At 31.8% G+C, this 17577-nt stretch overlaps 2 protein-coding genes across 2 annotated transcripts; both read right to left on the bottom strand.

Moving 5' to 3' along the window:
- Positions 1 to 161: 161 nt before the first annotated feature.
- LOC100777049 (putative disease resistance protein RGA1) lies at positions 162 to 3278 on the bottom strand. Its single transcript, XM_006604271.4, has one exon. It carries the CDS (start codon positions 3149 to 3151, stop codon positions 533 to 535), a length of 2619 nt encoding a protein of 872 aa, XP_006604334.1. The 5' UTR covers positions 3152 to 3278; the 3' UTR covers positions 162 to 532.
- Positions 3279 to 13727: 10449 nt separating this feature from the next.
- On the bottom strand, positions 13728 to 16156 carry LOC100499628 (NBS-LRR disease resistance protein). Its single transcript, NM_001398820.1, has one exon. It carries the CDS (start codon positions 16062 to 16064, stop codon positions 13845 to 13847), a length of 2220 nt encoding a protein of 739 aa, NP_001385749.1. The 5' UTR covers positions 16065 to 16156; the 3' UTR covers positions 13728 to 13844.
- Between the last annotated feature and the right edge of the window lie 1421 nt (positions 16157 to 17577).

A 17577-nucleotide genomic window follows, 5' to 3' on the forward strand; every position in this document is an offset into this window, starting at 1 on the left:
TTAACCACTATCTTTCCTGTACGGGCAAAGAATCAACGTTATGAACCACGAAATAACACTTTAGTCCTAACCATGCAATATAACACTGATATTATGAATCAACAACACCCAATAAAATGTTAACTGAATAACCTTATAAAATGCTAAAACAACACCAAATATAGCAGTTCTGCAGCAAAGTAACAGTATAAAAATAACAGGCAGAAGTGGAGATCACAGTAAATATCCGAGTATAAAAATAACAACAAAATAATAAGCACAACGTAAAATAGGCAGTGGAAATAAACACACGCATGCATTAACTTGATGGACAATGGAAAAATCCAACATTGAAATCTAAGAATTGATTCTCCCATGACGCAGAAGCAGCTCCAGGGTAACTTCACCCAAAATCAATTTTCAATAAGTCAATCACGTCCAACACAATAATCAAACATCATGGTCTCCCCTTTTTTCACCTTTGACCATTCCTGATCCACGTCCAGGGGTTGCCAAAGGAGCTTCAACGCTTATATGTCTCAACAAATCATTCCTATTCGTCTTCTTCTTCCTCCAGCTTTTCTGGTTCTTCAATTAAGACTTCTTTGATATGTGATATTTTGGACCAAAACTCACCGACATGGGGCTGGTATTTTCTACGTAGTTCAGGACAATAGGCAATTCTCAACCTTTCAAGTGCGGTGAGGTGATGGATGTTATCCGGGAGAGATATAAGCTCTGGACAAGCTAATATATGAAGTACTTTCAGATTAGTCAGAGTTGACAGCCACTCCGGAAGCATTTCAAGATTGTCGCAGTTTTTAATAGCCAAGGACTGTAAGGAGTTGGCAGTTTCTTGAAGCCATTGAGGTAAGGCCACCAGCTGTGGTAAACCCACGAATGCAACAAATTTTAACCTTAACTTGGGGTTTTGTTCTTCATGGTGTTCCTTCCACAGATCTAAGTCCAGATTAACACAATCTTGAACAACCAGAGTTTCTAATTCAGGAAAATTTGTAACATCCAGTGGCAAAGACTTCAGACTATGACAGTCAACAACATACAATGTTTTAAGAGCTGGGAACTTCACCCCTCCAAAGATAGACTCCATATTATGACTTGATGAAATACACAGATGTGCAAGCGAGATCAAGTTGGTAATCTCACTGTAAGGCAAAACAGGTTGCTTTGTAGTTATCTCCAATAGCCGAAGACTAATCAATTTTCTTAATCCTTTGGGCAATGCTTCCAGCTCCTCGCATCCCGAAACATTCAACAATTGCAAATTTTGGAGCTTGCAAATAGAATTGGGGAGTCTCTTGATGTTGCGATTATTCTCAATGCTGAAATATCTCAAGTGTTTCAACTTACCAATGGAACGTGGCAAAGTGTTGCATGTCGAATCCCTTAAATCCAAAACTCGCAATAATTTGAACTTTGACACACAGGTATTTAGCAAAGCTTCAACGTTGGCTCCTTCTGCACCATTTGGAAACATTATGGTTCTCACAGCTACCGATTTTGAGGTGAATGAATTTCCAATAAAATTGTATTCAGCAAAAGACAGATGCCGAATAATCTCAGGAATATTTTGAATGTGGGACTTTATAAGTAGGCACTCATCTTTTGCAACAAACAGAGCAAGATCATGCACCAAATCATGAATTTTAAATTGACACATAGTGCCAGTATCAATAAAATCTTGAAGGAAAGATCTTGACAGTAATTCATCCAGATACTGTTTCACAACATTTTCTAGTGTCTCATTCTTTCTTGGTGATGCAAGGAGACCAAGTGCCCCCCAAAGTATATGTACCTCGAAACTAGCAAATGCATAATCCTTTGGGTAAAGGGAAAATAATGCAAAACATTGCCTCAAATAGGAAGGCAAGAAATCATAACTTAATTTAAGTGCAGGTAAAATGTCATCTTTTTTTTGTGACAAATTCCAAATTTCATTGTCTCTCACATATTCCCACTCATTTGCCTCAAACTTTGAAAATAGTGAACTCCCCAATGTTCTCACAGCCAATGGAACCCCTCTGCATTTTTTCACAATTTCTTTCCCGATATTTAACAAATGAGGATGTTTTTCCTCTTCGCCTTCTTTAAAGGCCCATCTGACAAAAAGAGACATTGAATTCTCCGGCGAAAGGCTTTGTAACTTGTGAGAGGTAACAGTTCCCATCATGAAAGCAATGGAATCAATACGTGTAGTAACTAGAATTTTACTTCCTGCAGCAACCCCTTCTTGTAATAAATTCCTCAACTCAACCCATTTAACACGATCATTATTCCATACGTCATCCAAGACAAGTAAGAATTTTTGACCGGCAAGTTTGCTGGTCAATTGATTTTGTAATTGCTCCAGATCGACCATGTCTAAATTCTGTTGGCGAAGAGGAGCATCGTTAACATTCACAGAATTGATGATTTTGATAATGAGTTGGTTGATGTCAAAGTCATCAGAAACACACACCCACATCTTCAATGAGAAACACTCATCTATCCTCTTATCATTAAACACAAACTTTGCAAGCGTAGTTTTTCCCAAGCCTCCAATCCCCACAATGGGGATAACAGAGAGACTTTTACCGTCATCATTGGGATTCTGCTGCATCAAAAGCTCTATGATATTTTCTTTATCATGTTCCCTTCCTATCACATCTGAGTCACTCACACGGGAGTGTGTCATGCGACTCGTGGCTCTCCTATGAACAACTCGTGTGTCAACATCAATTATTCGGAGACCAAACTTATGCCTATCAGCTGCAACCTTGTCTAGCCTCTTGCTGACATCTTTGATTTGTTGAGCCATCTTGGAACGAAAAACAAGTGGATTAGAACTTGAGAAGAAGTGGCTTACCTCGTCTTTGATGGTACCATGAGCTTTGAGCACTTGCTTTCGCAGTGTTTGGCATTCGAATTCATCCAACACATCTTCGGCGTCATAGAAGACACTTTTGAGCTGCCTCAGCCATTCCTGCAGCTCATGGTTATGCTCCTGCTTTTGCTCAGCATCTAACAGCACTGCCTTGACTAATGAGAGAGTCTTTTGAAGGTCTCGGAGATGGTCGTACAAACCCACCACCCGAGAAGCTTCTTGGAAAGAATGAGAAGCAAGCTTTGTTATGAGAGACTCAGCGATGCTGAAGATGAATAATTCAGCCATCTTTTGTGTTATCAGGAATTCCAACACCAGAGATCGGAAGGAAAATTACAAGTAGTCACTGGTGAACTCTAGTTTTTGTGGCCAATGGTTAAGGTTGTCCCCAGGAGCAATATCCTTTACAGCTCATGCAATTGACAAACAAAACACGTGGGTGGGGTACTTGACAATCAAAAATAAATATATTTTAACAGAGATTTAAAAGAGTGAATTTTGAACTAAACATGATTCTTAATTCAAAAATTTGTATTAATTTCATTTCACAACATATATACTTGACTCATTTGTATTTCTAATAAGCAATATCTTATAAACAATCATTCTTAAACTCTTTTTTATTTTACAAAAATCCTTAAACTGTTAAAGCCTGGAATATATTCGTCATAGGAACTTATCAATTTAACCAAGGAAAAAAATATGTTTTAGATTTTCATAAATTAGTTTTATTTTAGATCTTCAATAAAAGAATTACATTAAATCTATGATAAAGTAAAAATTTTATTGTTAAATTCTTAATATTTTATTTTAGTTGCTGATAAATTCCATAAATTTTAATTTGAGTTTTTAGTATATTTTGTTCATTTAAAATAAAATATAAGAAAAAAAATTTATTTTATTATAAATTTAAAATAAACTATTTTCATTAAGGACTCAAAATAAAATTTGTTAATTTATTTATGGCATAGATAAATCATATTTTAGCTTATGGTAATTAGCTTTCAAAACTTACTATCTACAGTTTGCGTGAAAGTTCCGCCTTGAAAGCATCACCTACCTTATCAAAGGTTGAAAAACTCCCATTATCCATGAGGCCATACATATGAGAAGTATCCAGCAAAAAACTCCCATCAACATAGTTACAGACTCGTGAAATTGGCCATGAAGTTTCCACTACCGCTCAAATGTGCTGCAAATTTGATATATACTATACATTGCTGCAATTAAACGAGTTATATTTTAAGACAACATTACTTTTATTACTTCATGTTTTATGATTTTTTCATTAATTTCTGTTTAACAACAAACATGTCACGGTTGTTGCTTCAATTTTCTTACTATTCTTGGGCCTAAATTAGTTAGTGTTTTTAATTGAACTCTATCAATTATCCATTAGTACATACGCAAATTTCTAAATAGACCAATACATTTTCACAAAATACCTCAAATATATTCTAAACATATTTTCATGTCCAAAATATTATTTTATAAATCTCTGGATTATTCACTGATTGTTTCATAATTCTCTTTTCTTAATTTCATTTATTATATTTTTCAATTAAATTTCTATCTAGATGTTAACAGAAACTATTTTTACACTTTAGATACTTTTTTTAATTTTTATTTTGAACTTCAATTTTATTTTCCCTTAAGTTTTAAAAACATGAATATATTACAAGAACTAAAACAGACTAACAAATAGCCAAATCTAAAAATAGGAATTTTACTAGAATCATTTTGAAAATTAAAAATATATTATAAGAACAAAAAATATATTTAATCCTATTATTGTAGGGATTAAAACGAAAAAATATATTAAAATAAATTAAATATCAAAGACAGTAACCAAAAAGATAATTTTACAAGAATCTTTTGAAAAAAAATATTGTATAAGGATTAAAACAAAAAAAATATTATAGAGAACAAATTGTATTATAGGTTTATTTTTTATAATGTTTAGTATAAATATTATCATACGGTAAAAAAAATATATATCTCGTCATTTGTTCAATAATTAATTTCTCTAAAGAAATAAAACTAAGATTAAAATTAATCTAATCCAAAAATTGTATCAGATGGAATCAGATTTAAATTTTAAACCAATTTAAATTTTAAACCAATTTGATCAGATGATAAATTTATAAATTCCAACTCAAACTGTATCTTATATATATGGTTGTTACTTTTTATTTAGGCACTCTGGAGTGACAATAATTTTTAATCTAATGAAAGAGAAATCAACCCCATGGTTACTAATTTTTATATATATATATATATATATATATATATATATATATTTAAGTCATTATTTAAATAATCCAACACTTCAATTAAAATAAACAAACTATTTCTAGTGTTTTACCCAAGGTGATGTGGTCCTTATTTTTTTAATATGTAAAAAAAGATAGAAAATAAAATTAAATATAGAAAATAATGCATATGTTTTTAGCTTAAAATAATTATCTAAATATAAAAAAAATAATGTTAATCTAAATAATTGGATAGTCTTAATATAAAAACTGAAGTTTATATTGAAAAAAAAAACTGAAGTGAAAAAAAATCAAAAGTATAAGTAATTTTCAAGATAAGATATATGTTTCGTCAACTATTATTTTTCCTTGGGTATACTTTTGATAGGTAAATATAATTAAATTTTAATGTAAACGAATTCATATATATATATATATATATATATATATGTTGTGTGTGAGAGAGAAATTATTCCAATACCATTTTTTCATTAGGCATTCACATTATTAATAAAATATTATATATATATTTTTTATTATTAATTTAATATTATATAAAAAAAGGAATTGATTAGAATGGAGGTAAATTATCTCTTGAGATGACTTTAAATGCAATCTTAAAATAATATTGTTGATATCCTTTAAAAAAATAATGTTGAGATGTATTTATGCAAAACATGAAAAGATTATAAAATATTTTTTTATTGGTGAAGAACTAATATAAAACTATTTTGTAATGCAAACATAATTTGTAATTATATAAAAAATTATTAAAAATATTACATGAGGAGGAACAAATCCTTGTAACTAAAAGTCATTTGTTCAGTAACTAAAATATGGGTATATTTTTTCTATAAAAAATTATATTCCCTATATAAATAAATAATAATTCAATTTTATAATATCATAAAATATTTAAATATTTCAAAAAGATGATAATCTTAAAATATTACTCATTTCAGTATTACTCAAATGATTTATATTTGGTAAATTTCATTAATTTGTCAAATATATTTTTCCAATAGAAATGTAGATAATACATTTTCTAAATTATAAAAAATACATGTATTTTCTGTATAAAAAAAATACATGTGTTTAAAGTTATAAACTTTCATCACTTTAAAAAATTGTAAAACATCAAACTTTGTAAATTGTTAAAATACAATAAGAGTAATTCTATTATTCATTATTTGGTCTCCCCTAAAAAACAGAATTATTGTGTTGGCTTCAACATTATTCTAATCATTTTTTTTTTCATTTGGACTGGAAGCTAAGTCCACCCCGTAGTCATTTTTCTAGTAGTGGCAACCCAATTCACCTTTATTAAAAACTTCTGGTTTATGTTTGTAAAATCTCAGTCGTTCATTCTTAAAGCACTAAATCACACTATTCATATTACTTTGTGCAAGATACAAGGTCTATGTTATTCGTGCAAGGAAGAACCCGTCTAGTATCTAGTAAGTAGACTTGAACACTCAACAAGTCAAGTATACACATAGGAGATCTCACTTTCATGTCTATGCCGATGAGAGTTGTTAACTGTTTGATAAATGTATCAAATGTTTAAGTAGTAAAACTTGGAAGTCCGAATATCGAATTCTACAGGAATTTTGTGTTGTACTTATATTGAATAGTTTTCAATTGATAAGTGAAGATATAATTAAAGACACGGGTAGAAGAAAGAATAGAAAATAATAACAGGAAATTATAAGTAGTAGAAAACAAAAGAATTTAAAGCAAGGGAATTCAATGGAATGCGAAAGTTAGGACCTAGCATGCCTTATTTACCTAGGATGTATGATTTTATGATTTTTCATTATCAATTCAAGTGAATTTATCCTACTCACATCTATTCATTTACTTGTCCTTGATGCCTTACGATGACAAACATATTTTATTTATCTATCTCTCAAATGCCTTTGAAAAGATTCAATGTTAACTCGTTGGCAAGTGTACTCGAAAGTTCGAGTGTCGAATCCACAGGGATTTTATTTGTACTTAGATTAATGCAAACTCAGTTTAAAAGCAATAGATAAAGAATTTAAGATAAAGATAAGAAAATATAGTAGATAAGATGAAGATTTAAAAGAAATGATAAAAGATTTAAAGATAAAAATAAAAGATAGAGAAGATAAAATATTTTAAATTAAGATATGATAAAGAAAATAGAAGATAAAAGATAAGATAAGAAAAGTAAAAGATGAAAATAGAAGATAAAAGAAATAAAATCAGAATATGATAAGGTTGAGACCTGGCGTGCCTGGTTTGCCTAAGATGTATGAGTTTATGAATTTTTTTTATCAACTTAGGTGATTCTGTTCTACCCACATCTGTTCAATTACTTGCCCCTGATTCTTCAGGATCACAAGCCTATTTTATTTATCTATCTTCCAAATTCCTTTGCAAAGACTCAACAAATAAAATGCATGAAGTATGAATTCTAGATGTTTGCAAGAATGCATGGGCATAAAATATCATTCTATTCCTAGCAATAGCAATGATTTTCTTATGAAATCCTTTCTTTTTGTTCTATTAGAAGTTATACTCTTCTGAGCGTCTAACCTCTAAAACCAATGCATGCATACCTTCTTTAAATCTTATTTCCATCTCCTGAACGTCTAACCCCTAACAGAATATAAAGATGAATAATGCAAGATAAAAACAGAAAAAGAAAAGATAATAGAATAGAAAGCACCTTGTGAAAGAAATGGAGTAAATGAAACCCCTGAGAGAGGGGGTCTATGGTGTTGTCTTCTGCTTGACTTGACTCCTTTTTATAGTTGTTGTAGTAGACTTGAGCCTGATGCTAAAAATCTTTCTTTTTGATATTTTTGATATCTTTTGGATTTGTTTTGCTTGTAATCATATCTTTCTGATATTTTGGATATTTTCTCGATCTTTTTCTCTTTTAATCTCTCCTTTTCATATCTGCAAGCCATAAATAAAAAAAATATCAAATCTTAATATTTAAGTCAAAGATAACTGCTAAATAAATATTTTTAAAGATATTTTCAATATATTTTTACTATCAAAATAACTCATATTTAGCAGTTATCATTCAACAAATAAAATACATGAAACTCGAATTCTAAATGTTTGCTTAAATGCATGGACATAAAATTATCATTCTATGTCTAACAATGATTTCCTTATGATATCTTTTCTTTTTGTTCTATTAGAAGTTACCCTCTGTCGAACATCTAACCCCTACAACTAATGCATGCATACCTTCTTTAAATATTTTTTAGAAGTTACCCTCTGTCGAGCACCTAACCCCTAAAAGAATGTAAAGATGAATGCATGAGAGATAAATAGAAAATACAATAGGATAGAAAACATTTGTTGTTGCATTGATAAATAATGAAGAGTACATCTTACATCGCTTTGACTTTTAGGCCTGCCAGACCCTAACTAGGGGTTTAACCTCTCATGGCCATTGAGAGCTTTACACTGGATGGGGTATAAGAACTGATGGAAGAAAATGGATGAAAGAATGAAAGGGAGGAAATGGTGGAAGAGAAAAGAGAATTTCCTAATAGTGTGTTTGGATGGAGAAATTTAATAGGGAAATTCATTTTTTCAAAGAATTTAAAATGATTCATGATAAAATAGTTTGTTTAGATAGAGTATTTGAAAAGATATTTAATTTTTGGTATTTTTATGAATCATTTTGATTGACAAAAACAGTGGGATTTCAAATTCTCTAAAAAAAATATAGAATTTGAAATTCTTTTTTTGGAGATGATCATTCTAACTCGCGTTCTTGCTCGCGACTCTTTCTTGCTCAATACTCACAACTACGAGTAACTAAAGTTTTTAGGGTTGATATTGACATTAGTTGTTTTTCACTGACGTTGGCCGATGTTTTTTCGGTCAAAATTTTTTTGTATGATGTCAACCAAAACTATTTTTTGTCGATATCGGCTAAGATTTTTTTTAGATGATGTTAATTAGGGTTATTTTCTCACTGACATCAGTCATGGAAAATTTTTGCTAACGTCGACCAAAGATTTTTTTGGTCGTTGTCATCCAGGTTTTTTCAGTTGATGTTGATCAATGATTTTTTTGGCCGACGTTAGTAGACACTTGTTAGGGTTTTTTAGCCAACATCAGTTAGGTTTTTCCAACCAACATCAGCCAAAGCTATTTTTTAGCCAATATCGGCTAGGGTTATATTTTAGCCAATGTTAGCTAGGGTGTTTTGACTTATGTCAACTAGATTTTCTTAGCAGACGTCAGTTAGGATTTTTTTGCTGATATTGACTAGTCAGAGCTATTTCTTAACCACATTAGCTAGGTTTTTTGGTTGATGTTGGCTAGGGTTTTTTCTGCTAACACTAGCTAGGTATTTTAGACCGACATCAGGCATGACTATTTTTAGTTGACATCGACTAGGTTCGTACAGTCGACATCCACTATAGTTTTTTCGATCGACATCGATTAGAGCTATTTTTTAGCCAACATCAGTCAAGGCTATTTTATAGCCGATGTTGGGTAGGGTTTTTTGTCCGACATTGGTCAGAGCTATTTTTTAGCCAACTGCGACTAGAGATTTTTCGGCCAACGCTGACCAATGATGTTTTTCAGCCGACATCGGGTAGGTTCTATTGGTCGGCATCAACAAGCTATTTTTTAGCTGATATTTGATAGATTTTTTTATCAATGTTTGCTAGGAATTTTTAGGCCGACATTGGCTAAAAATAGTCTTGGTTAATGTCGTTCAAAAAGACCCCAGTCGGTGTCGGCCAAACAAACCCTAGACGACGTTGGTAAATTATTAAAAATTATCAATATTTTGTATTTATAAATTATTAAAAATTGAAAAATATTTTTTAATTAATATTTCAAAATTAGATTGTGTTTATTTTCTATAAAATTTAATATTAAAATTTCATCTATTTAAAATATAAAATTGAAATTTTGCATATGGAGAAAATTGAATTGTCATATTCAAATAAAAAATTTAAAATGAAAGAAATTTAAATTGATTTATCCAAACAAAACATTTAAAAAATGAAGGAAATTAAAATCAAAGTAATTCAAATTTTAAAAATTTCAAATTCCTTGAAATTTTGAAATTTATGATCCAAACACAATGTTAAGGATTTTTCGACTTGTGAATTCTCTTTTGTGCAGTGGAATTCGCTGCATGCTTGAATGATGTTTTGAGTTGATGGTGGTTGTGTTTTGTGACACTCGGGATCGGGATAGATTAACAGAATTGTGTTCTGTTTCTTGTTTCATAGAAGTGTGTTATGTTTAGGTTGGGTTCAGTTATCTGTAGGAGTGGCGAGAGCATATCGGGAACTATTGATGGGTTGATGAAGAATGACCCAAACATGGATCTAGCGTGGGAAATTAAAGCTTTGTGCATCTCCCACCGTGTAAGAGGTTTGTCCACCATTTGATATATTATTTATAAATTCAATGGCTCGGATATTCTATGGTTAACCAGTAGGATTACTTGCAAATTATCCATGTTTAAGCCATTAATATTACGGATATTATTAGAAGTTTCAAATCATATATTTCATGTGGTTGGTGAACAATTATGCCTTTAATACGTACACATGCATTTATAATATAAAATAATTTTACATTATTATTTAATTATAAATTATTATTTATATGATTTTTCAGTTAAATATAATAAAAATAAAAAAAATCATAAATAATGATCTATGATGATTGAATGATTATTTTGTATGACAAAATGGATCACCTATTTTCTCAACAATTGTCTTTTTCCATCATTGGCTTTCATGATTTTGGAGGAATCAACGCATCTTGTCGGCCATTTCTTTGTCTCCCTCTATCAGAAGAGAGTGGTAATTACTGTGTGGAACATTTTTCAGAGGTCATAAGGGTTTTCTTCATAAGGGTTTTCTCCAAGTGTCAGTATCATAAGGGTTTTCTTCCGAGATTTTGTTTTTTGGTTTTGATTCAGGAATCTACCTACATTGAGTTAGGGTTAGTTAGCAGTCTCAACCGTGAGAGACAGGGTACGATTTGGAACAATGGCGCAAAGTGGAGTTTACAAACGAGGAAAAGGTTTAGATTGAAGCTTCAAAGGAGAGTGGCGAGGAGGTAGGAAGTGAAAGAAGTTAGGCATGGCTGGCAGGGAAGATTCTAACTCAGGGATCTTTCAACAACAAGGCTTTCATGGTAACAATAGCGCAAATTTGGAAGGGGTGTCAGGGTACAGAAATCAAAGAAGCAAGAAGGAACCTTTACACTTCAAGTTTCTAAATGAAAAGGATCGAGCACTGGTTGAAGAAGGAGGGTCATGGTACTTATAAAGAAGATTGGTGGTTCTCAATTTTATGAATATAGGAGAAAATCCTGTGGAGATCGATCTTAATCATTGTCATTTTGGATTAGGGTTTATGATCTTCTGGTGGGTTTTAGAACAAAAGAGATGGCAGAACGAATTGGCAAATCGATGAGAAATTTTATCAAATGGGATAAGTGCAATGAAAGTGTTATGGGAAAATCTTTCAGAATAAGAGTAAGAGTGGATATAACTCCCACTAAAAAGGGGAATTACTCTAAAATTTGGAGAAAAGATGATAAAAAAGATTTTGTTCAAACATGAGAGATTGGGAAATCTTTGTTTCTTGTGCAAATGCTTGGATCATTTGATGAAGGAGTGACTGTGAGGAAGAGATACGAATGACATTGATCTAGATGATTTACCCTATGGGACATGGATGAAATCATCTCCCATGAGAGCAAACATGGAGACTGGAATTAGGAATGAGGTAAAGATTGGGATCTTTAGAAGGAGGTTATTGGAAAATACAAGGAAAAGTGTCAGCAGGGACGAACTCTTGCATTGTTTAAGAAGTGTTGTAGGTGTTTGAAGGATATATTACTTGGACAAGGGCTCGATTACTAGGAAAGAAAAGGAGACAAAACAGGCCATACCACTGATGATGGTGAAGGTAATTCTTGAATCCCTATGTCTAAGTGTGATTACTGATGGAAGCGAATGTGTTGATAAGGAAAAAGGGAATGAAAAAACTACTAAAAATATAACAGGCCTTGTGATAGAATGGAAAAATGAAGATAACACGAAGTCTCTAGAAATAAAGGAGATCAAGAATACGAATAATAATGGTGGTATGAAATGGAAGAGAAGGGCTCGGGAGAAAGGAGGGGAGGGACAAAATACTATTATTTGGGGGTGGGGGAAGACAAGAAAGGGAGAACAGGAGATGGAAGTTGAATATTGCACGAGTCCAAAAAAAATTCATAGACACAACGGTGGAGGCTGTTAAACAGCCTTACTCGGAGCCATGAAAACATTATGTTGGAGTTGTCGTGGGCTTAGGAACCCATGGGCAGTAAAGGCTTTCAGAAATCTCTTAAGTATTGAAGGTCCCAATATTGTTCTTTTAATGGAAACCACAGAGAAAAAAAAGTGTTGGAGATGAATGTAATTTTGGAATAATAGTGTGGAGATTGATTACAAAGTTGGTCCATGACTCATATAAGTTTTGTTGTTGAGGATTCGGCATAGAGTGGAAAATTTAAAGAAACTTTGATATGGCTTCTCGGAAACTCCACAAAAGCAAAATACATGGGAGTAGATAAAAAGTCAGAAACCTAAGAATATTATTTAGGGGACTTTAATGAAATATTGTGTCCAGAGGAGAAGCTTGGAAATTTGAATAGCATTGACCAGTTTTGAATACTATGGATAATTTCAATTTGACTGATATACATGGTCAATCAAAAGAAGGCTACAAGACACGGTGAAGGAAAGGCTACATCGGGTTCTTGCTAATGAAGATTAGAGGGGAATTTGGAAGAAAGATACTCTTAGACACCTTTCTTTGACCACAACCACAACCCAATGAAAATATTATATTATAGACTAAATATAATAATCCTTAAAATTATTAATCAAAATTAAAATAAATTATAGACTAAATATATTTAAATAACTAATTATTAACAATTTACTATACCATTTAAGATAAAATTATAATTTTAATCTCAAATTTATTTTCAGTTTTCATGAAAGAAAAAGTGAAAGATAAAAGGAATATAATAGAAAAGTCATGCATCAAACAAATGATTCGAGTAGTATAATTTGATGTGAAATGATATGCTCAAAAAAGTTCAAAACATATTAAGAGAATCATGAAGAACAACAAAACACACACGAGAGAAACAAACAAATAAATTTGTAATTGGATTAGTGCTTTTGGAATTGATTCTAAGATCAATGTAATTCTATAGGATTGATTCTAACTAAGCGTATTTTAGAATAATATAATTTTTTTTTAGATACATATATTAAAAAAATTGATTTTCACAATTTAATGATATATATTTGAAAAGTAACTATCAAAATTAGTTTTGAACGTAAAATTAACAAAATGGATATTAATTATTTGTGGGTGTCTTTTGCATTATAATTTACCAAAATGACAGTGTGTAATATCCCAATTGCCTTGGTGATTACAGGGTTAGCTAGTTAGTTATCAAATTATTTTGCTTTTATTTTATTAACCACTATCTTTCCTGTACGGGCAAAGAATCAACATTATGAACCACGAAATAACACTATAGTCCTAACCATGCAATATAACACTGATATTGTGAATCAACAGCACCCAATAAAATGTTAACAGAATAACCTTATAAAATGCTAAAACAACACCAAATATAGCAGTTCTGCAGCAAAGTAACAGTATAAAAATAACAGGCAGAAGTGGAGATCACAGTAAATATCCGAGTATAAAAATAACAACAAAATAATAAGCACAACGTAAAATAGGCAGTGGAAATAAACACACGCATGCATTAACTTGATGGACAATGGAAAAACCCAACATTGAAATCTGAGAATTGATTCTCCCATGACGCAGAAGCAGCTCCAGGGTAACTTCAATAGTCAGAAGTGCAAGCGAGATCAAATTGGCAATCTCACTGTAAGGCAAAACAGGTTGCTTCGTAGTTATCTCCAAATACCGTAGACTAATCAATTTTCTTAATCCTTTGGGCAATGCTTCCAACTCCTCGCATCCCGAAACATCCAAGAATTGCAAATTTTGGAGCTTGCAAATAGAATTGGGGAGTCTCTTGATGTTGCGATTATTCTGAATGCTGAAATATCTCAAGTGTTTCAACTTACCAATGGAACGTGGCAAAGTCTTGCATGTCGAATCAATTAAATCCAAAACTCGCAATAATTTGAACTTTGACACACAGGTATTTAGCAAAGATTCAACGCTGCCTCCTTCTGCACCATTTGGAAACATTATGGTTCTCACAGCTATCGATTTTGAGGTGAATGAATTTCCAAGACAATTATACTCAGCAAAAGACAGATGCCGAATATTCTCAGGAATATTTTGAATGTGGGAATTTACAACTAGACACTCCTCTTTTGCAACAAATACAGCAAGATCATGCACCAAATCATGAATTTTAAATTCATAAAAAGTGCCACCATCGATAAAATCTTGAAGGAAAGATCTTGACAGTAATTCATCCAGATACTGTTTGGCAACATCTTCCGGTGTCTCATTCTTTCTTGGTGGTGCAAGGACACCAAGTGCCTCCCAAAGCCTAGCTACCTCAACACTATCAAATTCATAATCCTTTGGGTAAAGTGAAAACAATGCAAAAAATTGCCTCAAATAGGAAGGCAAGAAATCATAACTTAATTTAAGTGCAGGTAAAATGTCATCTTTATTTTGTGGCAAATTCCAAATTTCATTGTCTCTCACATATTCCCACTCATTTGCCTCAAACTTTGAAAATAGTAAACTCCCCAATGTTCTCACAGCCAATGGAACCCCTTTGCATTTGTTCACAATTTCTTTTCCGATATTTACCAAATGAGGATGTTTTTCCTCTTCGCCTTCGTTTTTGAATGCCCATTTGACAAAAAGAGACAATGAATTCTTCGGAGAAAGGCTTTGTAACTTGTAAGAGGCAACAGTCCCCATCATGGAAGCAATGGAATCAATACGTGTAGTCACTAGAATTTTACTTCCTGCAGCAACCCCTACCTTTATTAAATTCTTCAGATCAACCCATCTAACACGGTCATCATTCCATACGTCATCCAAGACAAGTAAGAATTTTTTACCGGCAAGTCTGCTTCTCAATTGATTTTGTAATTGCTCCAGATCGACCATGTCTAAATTTTGTTGGCGAAGAGGAGCATCAGCAACATTCGCAGAATTGATGATTTTGATAATGAGTTGGTTAATGTCAAAGTCATCAGAAACACACACCCACATCTTCAATGGGAAACACCCGTCTATCCTCTTATCGTTAAACACAAACTTTGCAAGTGTAGTTTTTCCCAAGCCTCCAATCCCCACAATGGGGATAACAGAGAGACTCTTTTCGTCATCATTGGGATTCTGCTGCATCAAAAGCTCTATGATCTTTTCTTTATCATGTTCCCTTCCTATCACATCTGAGTCACTCACACGGGAGTGTGTCATGCGACTCGTGTCTCTCCTATGAACAACTCGTGTGTCAACATCAATTATTCGGAGACCAAACTTATGCCTATCAGCTGCAACCTTGTCTAGCCTCTTGCTGACATCTTTGATTTGTTGAGCCATCTTGGAACGAAAAACAAGTGGATTAGAACTTGAGAAGAAGTGGCTTACCTCGTCTTTGATGGTACCATGAGCTTTGAGCACTTGCTTTCGCAGTGTTTGGCATTCGAATTCATCCAACACATCTTCGGCGTCATAGAAGACACTTTTGAGCTGCCTCAGCCATTCCTGCAGCTCATGGTTATGCTCCTGCTTTTGCTCAGCATCTAACAGCACTGCCTTGACATATGAGAGAGTCTTTTTAAGGTCTCGGAGATGGTCGTACAAACCCACCACCCGAGAAGCTTCTTGGAAAGCATGAGAAGCAAGCTTTGTTATGAGAGACTCAGCGATGCTGAAGATAAATGATTCAGCCATGGTTTGTGTTATCAGGAATTCCAACACCAGAGATCGGAAGGAAAAATACAAGTAGTCACTGGTCAACTCTAGTTTTTGTGGCCAATGGTTAAGGTTGTCCCGAGGAGCAATAATTTCCTTTACAGCTCATGCAATTGACAAACAAAACACGTGGGTGGGGTACTTGACAATCAAAAATAAATATATTTTAACATAGATTTGCATATAAAAATAAAAGGGTGAATTTTGAACTAAGCATGATTCTTAATTCAAAAATTTGTATTAATTTCATTTCACAACATATATACTTGACTCATTTGTATTTCTAATAAGCAATATCTTATAAACAATCATTCTTAAACTCTTTTTTATTTTACAAAAAATTCTTAAACTGTTAAAGCCTGGAATACATTCATCATATGAACTTATCAATTTAATCAATGAAAAAAATATGTTTTAGATTTTCATAAATTAGTTTTATTTTAGATCTTCAATAAAAGAATTACATTAAATCTATGATAAAGTAAAAATTTTATTGTTAAATTCTTAATATTTTATTTTAGTTGCTGATAAATTCCATAAATTTTAATTAGAGTTTTTAGTATATTTTGTTCATTTAAAATGAAATATAAGAAAAAAATAAAAATTTTATTTTATTAGGAATTTAAAATAAACTTTTTTCATTAAGGACTCAAAATAAAATTTGTTAATTTATTTATGACATAGATAAATCATATTTTAGCTTATGGTAATTAGCTTTCAAAACTTACTATCTACAGTTTGCGTGAAAGTTCCGCCTTGAAAGCATCACCTACGTTATCAAAGGTTGAAAAACTCCCATTATCCATGAGGCCATACATATGAGAAGTATCCGTCAAAAAACTCCCATCATGAAGTTTCCACTACCACTTAAATGTGCTGCAAATTTGATATATACTATACATTGCTGCAATTAAACGAGTTGATTTTATATTCATTTTAAGACAACAGTACTTTTATTACTTCATGTTTATGATTTTTTCATTTCTGTTTAACAACAAACATGTCACGGTCGTTGCTTCAATTTTCTTACTTTCTTTGGGCATAAATTAGTTAGTGTTTTTAATTGAACTCTATCAATTATCCATTAGTACAAACGCAAATTTCTAAATAGACCAACAAATTTCCACAAAATACCTCAAATATATTCTAAACATATTTTCATGTCCAAAATATTATTTTATAAATCTCTGGATTATTCACTGATTGTTTCATAATTCTCTTTTCTTAATTTAATTTATTATATTTTTCAATTAAATTTCTATCTAGATGTTAACAGAAATTATTTTTACACTTTAGATACTTTTTTTAAATTTTATTTTGAACTTCAATTTTATTTTCCCTTAAGTTTTTAAAAAATGAATGTATTACAAGAACTAAAACAGACTAACAAATAGCCAAATCTAAAAATAGGAATTATACTAGAGTCATTTTGAAAATTAAAAATATATCATAAGAACAAAAAATATATTTAATCCTATTATTATAGGGATTA

This window comes from Glycine max, chromosome 19 (genome assembly GCF_000004515.6).
Source record: "Glycine max cultivar Williams 82 chromosome 19, Glycine_max_v4.0, whole genome shotgun sequence".
Taxonomy (NCBI): Eukaryota; Viridiplantae; Streptophyta; class Magnoliopsida; order Fabales; family Fabaceae; genus Glycine; species Glycine max.